Source organism: Chinchilla lanigera, unplaced genomic scaffold, assembly GCF_000276665.1.
Source record: "Chinchilla lanigera isolate Chin_1 unplaced genomic scaffold, ChiLan1.0 scaffold00053, whole genome shotgun sequence".
NCBI lineage: Eukaryota > Metazoa > Chordata > Mammalia > Rodentia > Chinchillidae > Chinchilla > Chinchilla lanigera.
Window position 1 is genome coordinate 12,439,450 of NW_004955454.1, and position 13,497 is coordinate 12,452,946.

The 13,497-nt window shown below is 40.6% G+C and overlaps 1 protein-coding gene across 1 annotated transcript in view; it reads left to right on the forward strand.

The window, feature by feature from the left end:
* Positions 1-2,311, forward strand: part of LOC102004352 (tomoregulin-1-like) — a 28,061-nt gene extending 25,750 nt beyond the window's left edge. Inside the window, 2 exon segments of the mRNA XM_013520017.1 lie at positions 1,256-2,259; positions 2,262-2,311. Of these exon segments, the coding sequence (XP_013375471.1) occupies positions 1,256-2,259; positions 2,262-2,311 (1,054 nt within the window).
* The last annotated feature ends 11,186 nt before the right edge of the window (positions 2,312-13,497 follow it).

Below are 13,497 nucleotides of genomic sequence, written 5' to 3' on the forward strand. Positions count from 1 at the left end.
TTGTAAAACGTTGTCGATCTGTTAGTATTTTCCTCCTTTTATTTCTAAAATAATAAAAAAAAAATAAAGTTTATGCTTGATCTATGATCCAATGCTGGGGTTATGGGTGTGAGTGTTACACCCGCCCTGGGGTGGATAGTTTACCTACAATGTAAGGGAGAGAAAGAGGCTGCTTGCCACCACTCCTCCCTTTTGCTCTTGCTGCTTTTGCTACCTACCACTGCCATGAACTGTTGCCCTCTGCCACGTGCCATCCTGCCTTGGAGCCAGCCGAGTATGGGCTGAAACCTCCACAGATTGTGAGCTAAATAAACCTTTCCTTCCTTAATTTTGGGTGTTAGGTATTTTGCCTCAGCAATGAGAGAAAAATAACCAAGACACACACTTTCTTTCTTTCTTTCTTTCTTTCTTTCTTTCTTTCTTTCTTTCTTTCTTTCTTTCTTTCTTTTCTTTCTTTTTCTTTCTTTCTTTCTTCCTTTCTCTCTTCCTTTCTTTCTACCTTCCTTCCTCTCTTTCCCTTCCTTCCTTCCTCTTTTCCTTTCTTCCTTCTTTCCCTCTTTCTCTCTCTCTCCCTCCCTCCCTTCCTGCCTCCCTCTCTCAGGAGATTGAACTTAGGGCCTCTGACTGAGCTATATACTCAGCCCATTTTAATTTTTAAAATTTATTCATTTTTTATTTTAAAGATAAAAGAACAAAATCATATTAACAAACACAGAGGCATAAACAAAACAAAACATAATCAATAAAAGCAATACAGAATTTCAGACAAGGTGATAGGAAATAAATAATGGTTGTTGTATTACACATTGTTATCATAAAATAGGTTACTCAGTTAAACAAATATAAGCATGTAAGATTGATCAAACAAACCTTAACTGTTCCTTTCCATAATGCAATAGAAATCATTAGTACAATTATCCTAGCTATCTTGTGTATACATATATACATATTTTTCCCTTCTTTCTTTCTTTTCTCTTTTTCCTCATCCCTTCCTTTTGAGCAGTTTATTTACCTTTCACAATATCTATTGTATTACTAAATAGCTAAGTTGCTCAGGCTGGGCTCAAATTCATGATCCTCCTGCTTCAGCCTTCCAGAGTTCTGGGATTACAGGCATGAACCATCACACCCACCTGATACTTTCTTTATTTTTTATCACTGAATAATGCTCCATTGTATGTATATACCAGGTTGTTTATAAAATCACCTACTGAAGGACATCTTGATTACTGCAGCTTTTAACAATCATTTTTAGTTCTCCCCTTCCACGGCTGGGCCAGGAGAGACCCCTGCGTGGGGTCCCAGGAGCTGGGCGCAGGCCCAGGCAGGGCACGGGTGTGAGGACCGGCGCCAGGGACGGGGAGTGGCTGCAATTAAATGTAAGGGAATCTGATGTAAGAGTTTGTGATGAGTCCTCATGTAAACATGGAAGAGTCTGTGAAGGAGATGGTGATGGTTTGAAATGTGCATGTCAGTTTCAGTGCCCCGTGAATTACATTCCCGTCTGTGGATCGAATGTGGACACTTATCAAAATGAGTGCTTTCCTAGAACGGCAGCTTGTGAGCACCAGGAGGAGATAACGGTAGCAGCACGAGGACCATGCTGCTCTGATAACGGCTCTGGATCTGGAGAAGAAGCAGAAGAGGAAGGTTCAGGGGCAGAAGCTCACAGAAAACACTCCAAGTGTGGACCTCGCAAATATAAAGCCCAATGTGATGAAGACGCAGAAAATGCTGGGTGTGTATGTAATACACACTGCAGCGGATACAGCTTTAATCCCGCGTGTGCTTCTGATGGGAGCTCCTACGACAACCCCTGTTTTGTTCGAGAGGCATGTTGTTTAAAGCAGGAACAAATTGCCATAAGGCACCTTGGTCACTGCACAGACACAGAGGGTACTAGTTTATTGGGAAAGAAAGATGATGAACTACAATATCTACCAGATGTGAAAGATGCTAGTGATCAAAGAGAAGATGCTTATATTGGAAACCATACGCCTTGCCCTGAAAACCTCAATGGTCTCTGCATCCATGGGGAGTGTGAATTCTTCTATTCTACTCAGAAGGATTCTTGTAGATGGGAATCTGGGTACACTGGACAGCACTGTGAAAAGACAGACTTTAGCATTCTCTGTGTAGTGCCAAGTAGGCAGAAACTTACTCATGTTCTTATTGCAGCCATTACTGGAGCTGTGCAGATCGCCATTATAGTACCAATTGTCATGTGCATAACAAGAAAATGTCCCCCCAAAAATAGAGGAAGCAAAACCTAGGTCATTTTACTTCAGATACATCATCTAGAATGGTTTAAGCTGATGATTTTGTATATGTACACTGACCATGTGATATACGTTTATTATGTCTTTTTTTAAAGAATGGAAATATTTATTTCAGAGGCCTTATTTTTGGACACTTTTAGTGTAGTGCTGTTGGCTCGTATTTAGAATATTTAACTACAACAGTTTTGGACTGTGTAGTAGTCTTTGTTTTAGGGTTTTAAATACAGAAATTGACTTCACAAATTTGCACCACATGGTAATTCTAAGATATGTTCTTGGACTGTAATATTTTTGCGAAAACAGACCCACTCACAAATGGTAATAAAATCATACTCATTTTACAGTGAGCACAGCAAATGACCAAGTGTCTTTACTAAAGGTAAAGATGTTTACAGATTACTTTTCTTAAAAAAGGAAAAAACAAAACTAGAAGACACTGTGTTTAAATAGATATTTAAATGTTTTTGAGATTTGGTATCTGATTTTTCTAGACACTGCCTACCTCATGGACTTTAAAGTTGTGTATGTTAGATGTAAAATATTTATAAAATGTATGGACTGGAATTTCATCATTCCTCTCTTTGAAAAAATAATTCTGATACTTAAAAAAAAACCATTAGATGGAACAGACCACTGTAAAGTAGATTTAGATATTGTCAAAACAGGCTTTTTAACAAATAGATTGGAATAAAGCCTTCTATCAGTTATACTACTTTAATACACATTCATTTTTAAACAAAATATTGTTTTAACATAAATAAGCAAATTGTATTAGTGTTTGTGAATACAATGCAAAAATTGTTAATGATTGGTGCTCTTGCACTTGATCTTAGCCAAAAGGCCGAGAAGCAATGATTGGCGCTCTTGAAGTGACCTTAAAAATGACCTAAGACCTCTGTCTGAATTTGTCTTGTAATAATAGCTATATTAATAGATTGTTGGTGTTTAAAGGTCTGAAGTGTGAGTAGAATGTATTGAGCTGTTTAATGTGTACTTTAGGTACTCAAAGTATGCATGTAGAATTTACAAAATATATTCAAAATTAAATATTAATTTTAATATTTGGTTTGGAAAAGCATGTTATAATATAATGTTTTCACTAAAAAAAACAATCATTTGTAAAAAGACTATAAACCTTCATGTGCAGGTTTTTGTGTGGACATACATCTTTAACTCATTTGACCAAATAATTAAGCTCACAATTACTGACTTGTATGATAATACTATGTTTAGAGTCATAAGGAACTTCCAAATTGTCTTTGAAAATTTCTGTACATATAAATGCCACACATATACATATATATGACATACATGATATATGTGTATCATGTATTAACTCTGTTTCTCTAGTGAGCACTGGCTGATACACATGAGATGCATGTATAAGAAAAAATATAAATAATGTAAACTTTCACTTTAAGAAAGCAAGGGAGAAAAAGGTTATCTTAAATCCAAAGTAAACAGGAAAAATGAAATAATAAAAATCAGAGCCCAAATCAGTGAAATCAAAACTGGGAAAATGTAGGTTTTCAGTAGCTACCTGAGAGTCTGATGTAAAATGTGTAAGAGGCCTGTCTGCATGCTGGAGACTGAAGGACCCAGTCAGAAGCTGAAGGCCTGGAGCTCACTGTAGGGTCCTGTGTGAATTCATATCAGGAGGGTGAAGGAGCTGCACTGGAAAACTGAAGGGCCTGTGCTGGTAGCCAGGAGATGATGTCCAAGGTGAAGGCAAGGATTGGAGCTCCTCCAAAGAAGCAGAAGTGGGTCTTCTGTGTTGGTTACTTTTCTCTCATTGCTGAGACAAAATACCCAATGGCCGCAATTAAGGGAGGAAAAGGTTATTTAGCTCACAGTTTGTGGAGGTTTCAGTCCATAATCAGCTGGCTCCAAGGCAGGGTGGCACATGGCAGAGGGCAACAGTTTATGGCAAGAGAAGACAGCAAAAGCAGCAAGAGCAGAAAGGGGAAGGTTGAGGAGCAAGCCCCTTTCTCCCCTATACTGTGTGTAGGCTACCTGCCCTAGGGCAGGTGTAGTACTCACACCAGGAATCCCAGCACTAGACAACAAACCAGTGACAAACTCTAGATTCAGACGCCTTTAAAAGGCTTGCCCATCATGACCACCTGAGGCTCTGGGGGGACATCCAGACACAAACCATGACACCTTCCTTCCGCTTTCCCTTTTTATTTCCATTCAGGGTGTAAACCTGTGGGTTGGTGCCACTCACATCCAGGACAAGTCTTCATTTTAAGTAAATCCATTCATTCACACCCAGAATGATGCTAAGGCAAGTAGATACGATAGTTAACAATAACACTGTGCTATAAATCTCTCTCAAAGAATATCTGTCAGTGTATTTTACAAATTTGATAAATTGTATTTTCATCATTTAGTTCAAAATATTTAAAACTTCCTCTTAAAACCTCTTTGATCCACTTTTTTTTTTTTTAAAAAGTGTGTGTTCTTTTAAATTTGTTAAATTCTTTTAAATTTGTTAAATTCTGATTTAGGCCTCTGATGGGGTTGGTACTGATGACTATTCTGGGTAAACATCAGAAGAATATAGATTCCCCTGATGGTTCTGCAAATGTCAATTAGAGCTAAGTGATTCTGGGTGCTGATCAGTTCAACTACATCCTTAACAATTTTCGGACTGATGGTCCTGTCATTAGAAAGAAGGGTTTTGAAGTCTCCAGCTATAACTGTGGGTTTTTAAATTTCTCTTTGTAGCTTTATCACTTTTGGCATTATATATTTTGACACTCTGTTGTTAGACATATGTATCTAGGATTGTTAAATCTTGGAGAACAACTTTTATCATTAGGTAGTGATCCTCTCTATTCCTGATAATTTTAGTAAATAATTTGCTTTGTTTGAAATTAATATAGCTATTCCAACTAACTTTGTGTGTGTGTGTGTGTGTGTGTGTGTGGTGCTGGGAATTGAACCCAGGGCCTTGTGCATGAAAGGCAAGAGCTCTACTACTGAGCCATATCCCCACACCCTAACTTTTGATTAGTGCTAGCAAGGTATATCTCTCTCTATCCCTTTAATATTTCATTTTACGCTTTACCCAGTTTAAATCATTTGTTCTTGTATTTAAATGTATTTATAACAGACAACATATATTTAGTTCTTTTAAAATCCACTTTGACAATTCTAATATTTTAATTGGTGAATTTAGGCCATTCATATTTAAGTGGATGATTAGTGTAGTCATTTTAAATTATATAAGTATCTACTATATTTGCAGTTGTTTTCTGTTTGTTGCTCTTTTTGTTCCTTTTTTTCTTCTTCTTTTCTTTTTCCTGCCTTGTACATTTTATGTACAGCCTTGGCTTTCCTTGTACATTTTATGATTCCATTTCCTCCTCCCTTAGAGTATGAAATATAACTTAAAACCTTTTAAAGAAGTTGCCCTGGCATTTGGAATATACGTTTATAACTAGTCTAAATCTGCTTTCAAATTTCATCATATCTGTAAATGGGAAGGGTCCTTATCTCTGTTCTCATCACTAAGACACAATGCCCGACAGCTGCAGCTCTAAGGAAGCGAGGTTTACTTTGGCCCACAGTTTGCAGATGTTTCATAGCTGGCGGCTCCAAGGCGGGGAAGAGGAGAAACAGTTCATGGCACAGTGTCAGGGAGCAGAGAAAGGGATCAAGGGAGGAGGAGGGAGACACAGGCTTCTCGGCCGCCCCCAGGGACCCACCTCCTTCAGCTCAGCTTTACCAGCCGACATCACATTCAGGTACATCCCCTCCCTCCTCTCTTCTTTAGGAGGATAGAGAAAAAAGTCATTCATAAATTACAACAAGGGCTCTCAAAAGTAACCTAGTTATGTTGGGGTCCTGTTTACACACTTCTGGGATTCAGAACTATAAGAAATAAATTTCTTTTATTTAGGCCTCCTTGTCTAGAGAACTAGGAGATAGGCCTGGGCATATTCATAATAGTTACTTTAAATTTTCATTTTGGATCCAAGTTCTGATGCTTGCTTTGTCTCCTCAGACTGATGAGATCCCTGGGATGAAACTCATGAAAATGTGGGAGCCTTTAATCCTTTAATCTAGCGCATGCTCATGTTCAGCAATTGGTCAGTTACCTTTTAATATTTCCCACCGCCAACTGACTTTAGTGTAGGCTCTGCTGTGGTCAGCTGTGACCCTTCCATCTCCCCGGTTATCAGAGTGGTTTGCCCTTTCACCTTAGCTCTGAGAGTGGGGGATTCTGAGGTGTTCATTTTCAGTGGTCAGCTTTGTTGGATGGTAGGAGGACAAGAGTGACAATTCCCAGGCTCTTTGTATGTCAAAGGGAAACCAGAAGCCTCCCAGTTGTGCCTTTGCTTTGCATGCTTCATGAAATAGAATTCAAAGTCTTGAAAAAATATTGTACCAATGCTAATAATATTTTATAAGATGCAATATATATATACACTTAGAACACGTTAGCAGTACCATAGATGGAAGAAAGCAGTAAGTGCAATTTAAATGTTAAAAAGTCCTTACATTGCTTGAGTTTGTAGAAGTAATAAAGTAAATATTAATAGGATACTAATAAATACTATTTCAAGGATGCAAACTATAACCTCCAGTACAGCTCTAAAAGAGTAATAAGAGCATGTAGAAATAATGAGCTAATTAATTGAGAGAAACTGAGTGAAAAAATTAATCCAAAGGAATGTAAGAAAGGAAAGGAAGATGGACGAGTTGGAAAATAGAGATTAAAGAGCAATATTGCAAGTGTGTGCCCTTTTCTTAATCCTTTCAAGCAGCTATAACAAAATACTCTAACCCGTGTATCCTATATACAAAATAAGGTTATTTCCCCTAGCTCAGGAGGCTCAGGAGTCCAAGACTACAGTGCCAGAAAATTTGGAGTCTAGTGAGGGCTCCCTTTCTGGAGTCTATGTTAATGCTATAGTCTTATAAGGCAGCTCTCGGGGGCCTCTTTTATAGGGGCGTTAATCTCACTTGTGGGGGCTCCACTCTCATGATTTAATTATCTCCCAAAGGCCCCATCACACACCGTCACACACTGTAACGTGCATTTTGAAGGGACACATTTGTATCACAGTGTTCCATCTCTCAAAATTCATGTCATTCTCACATGCAAAATACATTCCTTCCGATTCTGTATCCCCCAAATCTTAAGTATATCCCCCAGCAACTCAAAAACCTACAGTCGAAAGTATCTTCTTTTCTTTTTTTTGGTACTGAGAATTGAACTCAGGACCTCGTGCTTGCTAGGCAGGCGCTTGTGCCACTGAGCTATATCCCCAGCCCAAAAGTATTATCTAAATATCTCCTAAATCAGGTATGAGTGAGATTCAAGCTCCCATTCATGCTGAGGCAAACAGCACTTGAGCTGTGAAATCAAACATGTTATGTGCTAGCAAAATACAAGGAGAGGTCAAGCATAGGACAGACATTTCCATTCTAAAAGGAGAAATAGGAAAGAAGAAAAGAGAGATAGGTCCCAACCACGTCTAAAATCCAATGGGACAAATAATGCTAAACTGTAGACCTCGAGAATGAGTAATCCTTTCTGATCTGATGCTCTGTCACTCACGTCGACTTAGGAAAGATCCAGCCTGTTGGACCCCACAGTACAATAGAAGTGTTTCGGCGACTTTGGGAGGCACGACTTTCTGTGCCATCACTGTGCCTCGGTTGTGAGCTGGCTCTCCACGGCTGACACCTTACACTGGGGGCTCTACTGGACCAGCACTGAGGGAGTGGTCCCCTTCCGCAGCTCTCTGGGCACTGCCCCGGCAGAGTCTCTCTGGTGGCCCTGTGCTTGCTTGGGCTTCTGCGCTCCGGGCCTGTGATGTGGGGGCAGCCCGGTGATCTCTGAATTACCTTATTCATGGTCCTGAACGCTAAGTGCTGGCTTCCTTTTAATTTTATTACCAGATACTGTGGTTTGCTGTTCTTGTGCTCTCTCCAAAACAGGCCTTCTCGTTCCTTTCAATGGGGATATACTGAGCATTTCCCAAATTTTTTAGTTCTGCTTTCTTTTTGATTAAAATTCCATTTTTAGTCATCTGTTACTTCTCAGATTTTGTTATAGTCAACAAGAATGGGACTACTCTTTTAGCATTTTATTGAGATTTTTCCTCAGCTAAATATCCCACTGCATGGTTTATAAGTTCTACTGTCTCAAAGCATGATTCAGCTAAGTTCGTTGGCATTTGATAATGAGAAATACATTTCATTCAGCTTCAAATAACATGCGCCAATAACAAGAGCCCTCTGAGGAATGGTCTTCCCAGGACTGAGGCCTTCTTCCTGGCTCTGCTCTCTCCTTTCTGAGCTCTCACCTCAGTCACCTTCAGAAGTCCATTCACGACACTGCAGGCTTCATCCAGAACACACTTCAAAATTCTGCAGGCCTCCCCCCGTTGCTCAGTTCCAAAGCTGCTTCCAGAGAGTTTTAGTTATTTGTGTCGGTAGCACCATACATTCTGGTACTAATGTTCTCTCTCAATCTGTGTGGGCTGCTGTGATAAGGTAGCACAAACTAGGCGGGTAATGAGCTGCAGAAGTGGATTTCTCAGTTCTGGAGGCTGAGAAGTCAAGATCAAGGTGCCAGAAATTCAGAGTTCCTTAAAATCCTGCCTTACAGATGATCATCACTGTAGCCTCACAAGATGCGAGGGATAAGGGTGTGTTATGGTTTGTGTCTAGATGTCCCTCCAAAGCCTCATGCAGTCGTGGGGCGGGCTTCCAGAGTTTCTGATTGGCTCATGGTCCAATGCTGGGATTATGGGTGTGAGCGCTGCACCCACCCTGGGGCAGGCAGCCTGCATACAATGTAAGGGAGGGAAGGAGGCTTGCTCTCTGCTGCCCCCCTGCTCTTGTTGCTTTTGCTGTTTTTGAGGCCATGCACTGTTGCCCTCTGCCATGGGCCGCTCTGCCTTGGAGCCAGCTGAGTATGGACTGAAACCTCCACGAACTGTGAGCTAGATAAACATTTCCTTCCTTAATTCTGGGTGTCAGGTATTTTGTCTCAGCAACGCAAGAAAGCCAACGAACGCTCTTTTATAAAGGCATGAATCCCAGCAGGAGGGGCCACAGGTGGCTGCTACAGCTGGAAGCTCTAACAGGCTCAGCATCCCTGGCGTGGAGTATTGGTTATTAGTCCCAGGGCTGACGGGAGCTGTGCCTGCTGCTGCTGTCCAGCATCACGAGAGAATGTCACACTGCACATCGTTTCAGAATTCAAAATTTAAAGCACAGTTTCTCTTGAATGTGCAGCACAAAGGTGAGAAATGTTTAGTCAACCATCGCAAGTCAGAGATTGTGTGTACGTGAATTTGTGGAGGATATAAGCACTTAGACCATAGTAACCTTAATATTATCTATAACTTTATTAAATATAAAATGCATTAAACTCTCTAATTCAGAGAAAAATATTATTAAACTAGATTAATAAAGCTTTATAATGCCTACCTAGGACATACTATAAAAATAAGAACACAGAAAGGTTTAAAGTTAAACAAATAAAAGTTATACACTACGATAATACTAAAGAAGCCATGTAGGCATAATAATATCAAAGAAGTAAGTTACATGCAGCAAAAAGCAGTAAGTGAACTAAGGATCTTATATTCATGAAAGAATCCATTGGAAAATACAGCCATCTAAAATTGTAGACACTTGATAAAACAGGGTCAAATTAGATAGTCAAAATTGAAAGAACTAAAAATATAAGTAGATAAATCTACAATTATTGATTGAGATTAGCACAGTACTTTCAGTAACTGATAAAACAGAAAAACATATAATAGTGAGATTTGAACAACGTAAGTAATAAATGTATGTGGCTAGTTGACATACGTAGTATTTTGCACTCAACAAAATGCAGAACCTACATTATTTTCCAATCTATATCTATATCTATATCTAATCTATATCTCTATTTATCTATCTACCTATCTATATTTTTTTGGTTACCAGGATTTGAACTCAGGACCTTGCCCTTGCCAAGCAGGTGCTGTGCTGCGGAGCTATATCCCCACTCCTTTCCAGTATATTTGAAATAATTAGAAAAAGATCTATTGGGAAGTAAATTTCAACCAATTCTTTTTGTCACCTTGTGTTAAATCTTTTATTTTACAATGTCTTTTTGAAATTCTGTATCATTGTTTTTATTTTTTTTTCTCTTTAAAATAAAGAAATAAATTTGCAGAGGAGGTTCTGTGAGGAATTATAAGAGCTGACTTACAGAAAGTAAGAGAACGACTTCCAGGAAAATGCAGGGTTTCAACAGTTGAGAGGTCAACCTGTTCTTGAGAATCAAAATTATATTGAACGTGTTCTCTGTCTACCATGTAACTAAGCTGAAAATGAGTAACGAAAAATAGAAAATCTCCAAATGTTCAAAACTATCAACTGTATGTGTATATATTTACATTCAAAACATACATACACACAGATATATGTGAATGTAAATACATGTGCTAAATATTAATCTTTTTTTGTTTTTCTCCGCATTGCTGGTGTTTCTTTATATCATGTTCCTTATGGACACGGTCTGTGAATTTCCTGTCATTTTTTCACTCAAAGCATGAAAATGCAGGAGAATCAAATTTGTGTAAAGAGTAGGTTAAAGAAAGCATTTGTGTTTCTGGTCCTATGGGCATCTTCCTCTGAAGACTTGGGATCTTTTTCTCAGTATCTCAGACCCTCTCTTCTCAAATGCATTATAAAGGAACAGACGTGCACTGTATCTGAGGTTTGCCTGCTTTGGGGACAGGAGGTTTATTAGAAGGTAGAACCCAGTGTTTTCTTTTACCGGCTCTCCCAAAAGGAAGGCAGAGGGGGTAAACAGGAATGGGAGAGAACCAGCGTTTAGTTTATTTCTTTCACTCTTCAAAGGAGCTGCAAGGTGCTCTAGACGATTCCCCTTTCTAGAGAAAGCAGCTGAGGTCCAGCAGTGATAATGGTGTCCCAGGCTTTGCTTTCCTTCCCTTAGCAACCCCAGGTCTTGACTACAGGGAGTTCTCATTAGTGGGAGAAGCAGGGACGCGTGTTTGAGAAGGAGAATGCATTGAAGGATATGCGACATTTTCAGAAATACTCATGACAGTGCCCTGAAAAGCCTTCAGAATGGTTTGTCTGTTTATTAGTCAAGCCTTTACATGTATTTTTGGAAACAGGAAAGTAGCCGAAATTGTCAGCCGTTATTTGACACGAACGATCTTTTAACTTTTAAAGACGAGAATATTAGAAAACAAGTTATTTGCATTTAAAAAACTGCATTCGCTCTCCCCTTGTGTGTAGCACTACGGTATGCATGCAACTTCAAATTCCAAATTTCATTCTCCCATTTGGGGCACGCCGTGTAAGACATGGAGTGGAAGTCTCAGCTGCTTTATTGTCCTTTAGAGACAGATTACCAACACCTTCACCTTCGTTAAATTTAACTGCTAACAGGAAGCTTTTGATTATTTCAGATGGAGTGACGTTACACGCCTGGAAGGAAGAAAAGAACCCCTTATATTTGGAGGCACGCTGTGTCCTCTCCAAGGCTGCTCCACGAGCGGTGGGGGCCGGCGGGTGAGCGGGGCGCGGGCGCGGGCGCGGCTGCGCGGTCCCCGCTCTTCCAGGCGCGCAGGAGGGACGCGCGGATGCGCCGGCTGCCGCCCCGGGGAGGAGGACGCCAGGCCCGCGGGCTAGCGAGTCCCTGCCGCAGCTGGCCACCTCCTGTCCCGACCTCCAGCGAAAGCAGACCTTTTCCTGCAGCCGGCCAGGTAAGGGAAAGATTGCCGTCCGCCGGCTGGCACCGAGGGCGCGCGAGCCTGGGGGTACTGAGTTTGTCTCTGGAACTGGTGGGGTGACCCGCGAGCGCCAAGAGCGCCCTACCCGGGGGTAACTGGCTTGCACGTTTGCTGTCAGGAGGAAGGACGGCTGTCTGCAGCACTTCGATGTATTGCGCTGCTTGGAAAGGACGTCAACAGGTAGCGCAAAAAAAAAGGACGTCAACAGGTAGCGCAAGGCAAAAACAAAAAAGTAATAGCAGGGGGTGGTGGCGCACGCCTGTAACCCCAGCACTCAGGAGGCTGAGGCAGGAGGATCGTTGTGAGTTCGAGGCTACAAAGTGAGCTCAAGGCCAGCCTGAACTGCATAGCTAGACCCTGTCCAAAAAAAAAAAAAAAAAAGAAAAAATCTATTTATTTCAGTAAAATGCACATTGGTAATAATTTCCCTCCAAACACTTCCCTTTGCTTCAAACGCACTTATCCCATCTTTCTTGACACTTTCTGAACCCATTCTGGAGTTCCTCTTTCATGAGTGTCTTTACGGGATGTGATCACATTTATCAGTGATGCTGCTCCTAAGTGTCATCCCATGGAAAGGCAAGCTCCTAAAAAGGTTATGTCCTCATCCACCTATTCACTGGATTTGCTACTGCAGTAGCAAAGTGAATACTAAAGGTAAACATTAATTGATTCAGAACATCCAGGCAGCCAGTACAGTGCAAGTAAGGACTCTCACAAAAGAGGCTTTCCAGAACTGTTTCAGAAAGTGGTAATAATGTTGGGGTGAGTGTGTTGGAAACAGGAATTATAGCAATGTGCCTTTTACTGTAATGCATTTTAAAAAATTGAACATTTTCCATTCTTTCAATCTCACCTTTTATTATTAATAAATATCTTTCTGGATCTGGTAAAGAATAAGATAACTAACATGCCACAAACTTCACTTTTAGAGCCCGTTTAATCCTCCAGCCCTGTGAACTAGTGTTACCTTTTCCATTTACAAAGACTATCACAGAGATGGACCGCAAATTATAAATTGACATAGAATCTGTCAGAGGCCCTCCTTGTCCTGCCCTGTGGGCTGGTTTTAGAATGTGGAAATCCCACTTCCTCTCAGTCACTGCTGAGATCTTTTTTTTTTTTGTCTTTTTGAGACAGGGTCTCACTATGCAGTTCAGGCTGGTCTTGAACTTACTTTGTAGCTCAGGCTGGCCTCAAACTCACAATGATCCTCCTGCCTCAGCCTCCTGAATGCTGGGATTACAGGTATGCGCCACCACGCCCAGCTGCTGCTGAGATCTTGATCAATGAAACTGTGAGGCTCACAGAGCAGGATGAATTCTGCTGAGGACAACACGGGGAAAACAGGTGTAAGGATGAATCTTAGCTTGTTTCTTTCATGATGTTATATCTGCCCATTCAACCACTACTTCTACAGTGTTCCAAGTAAA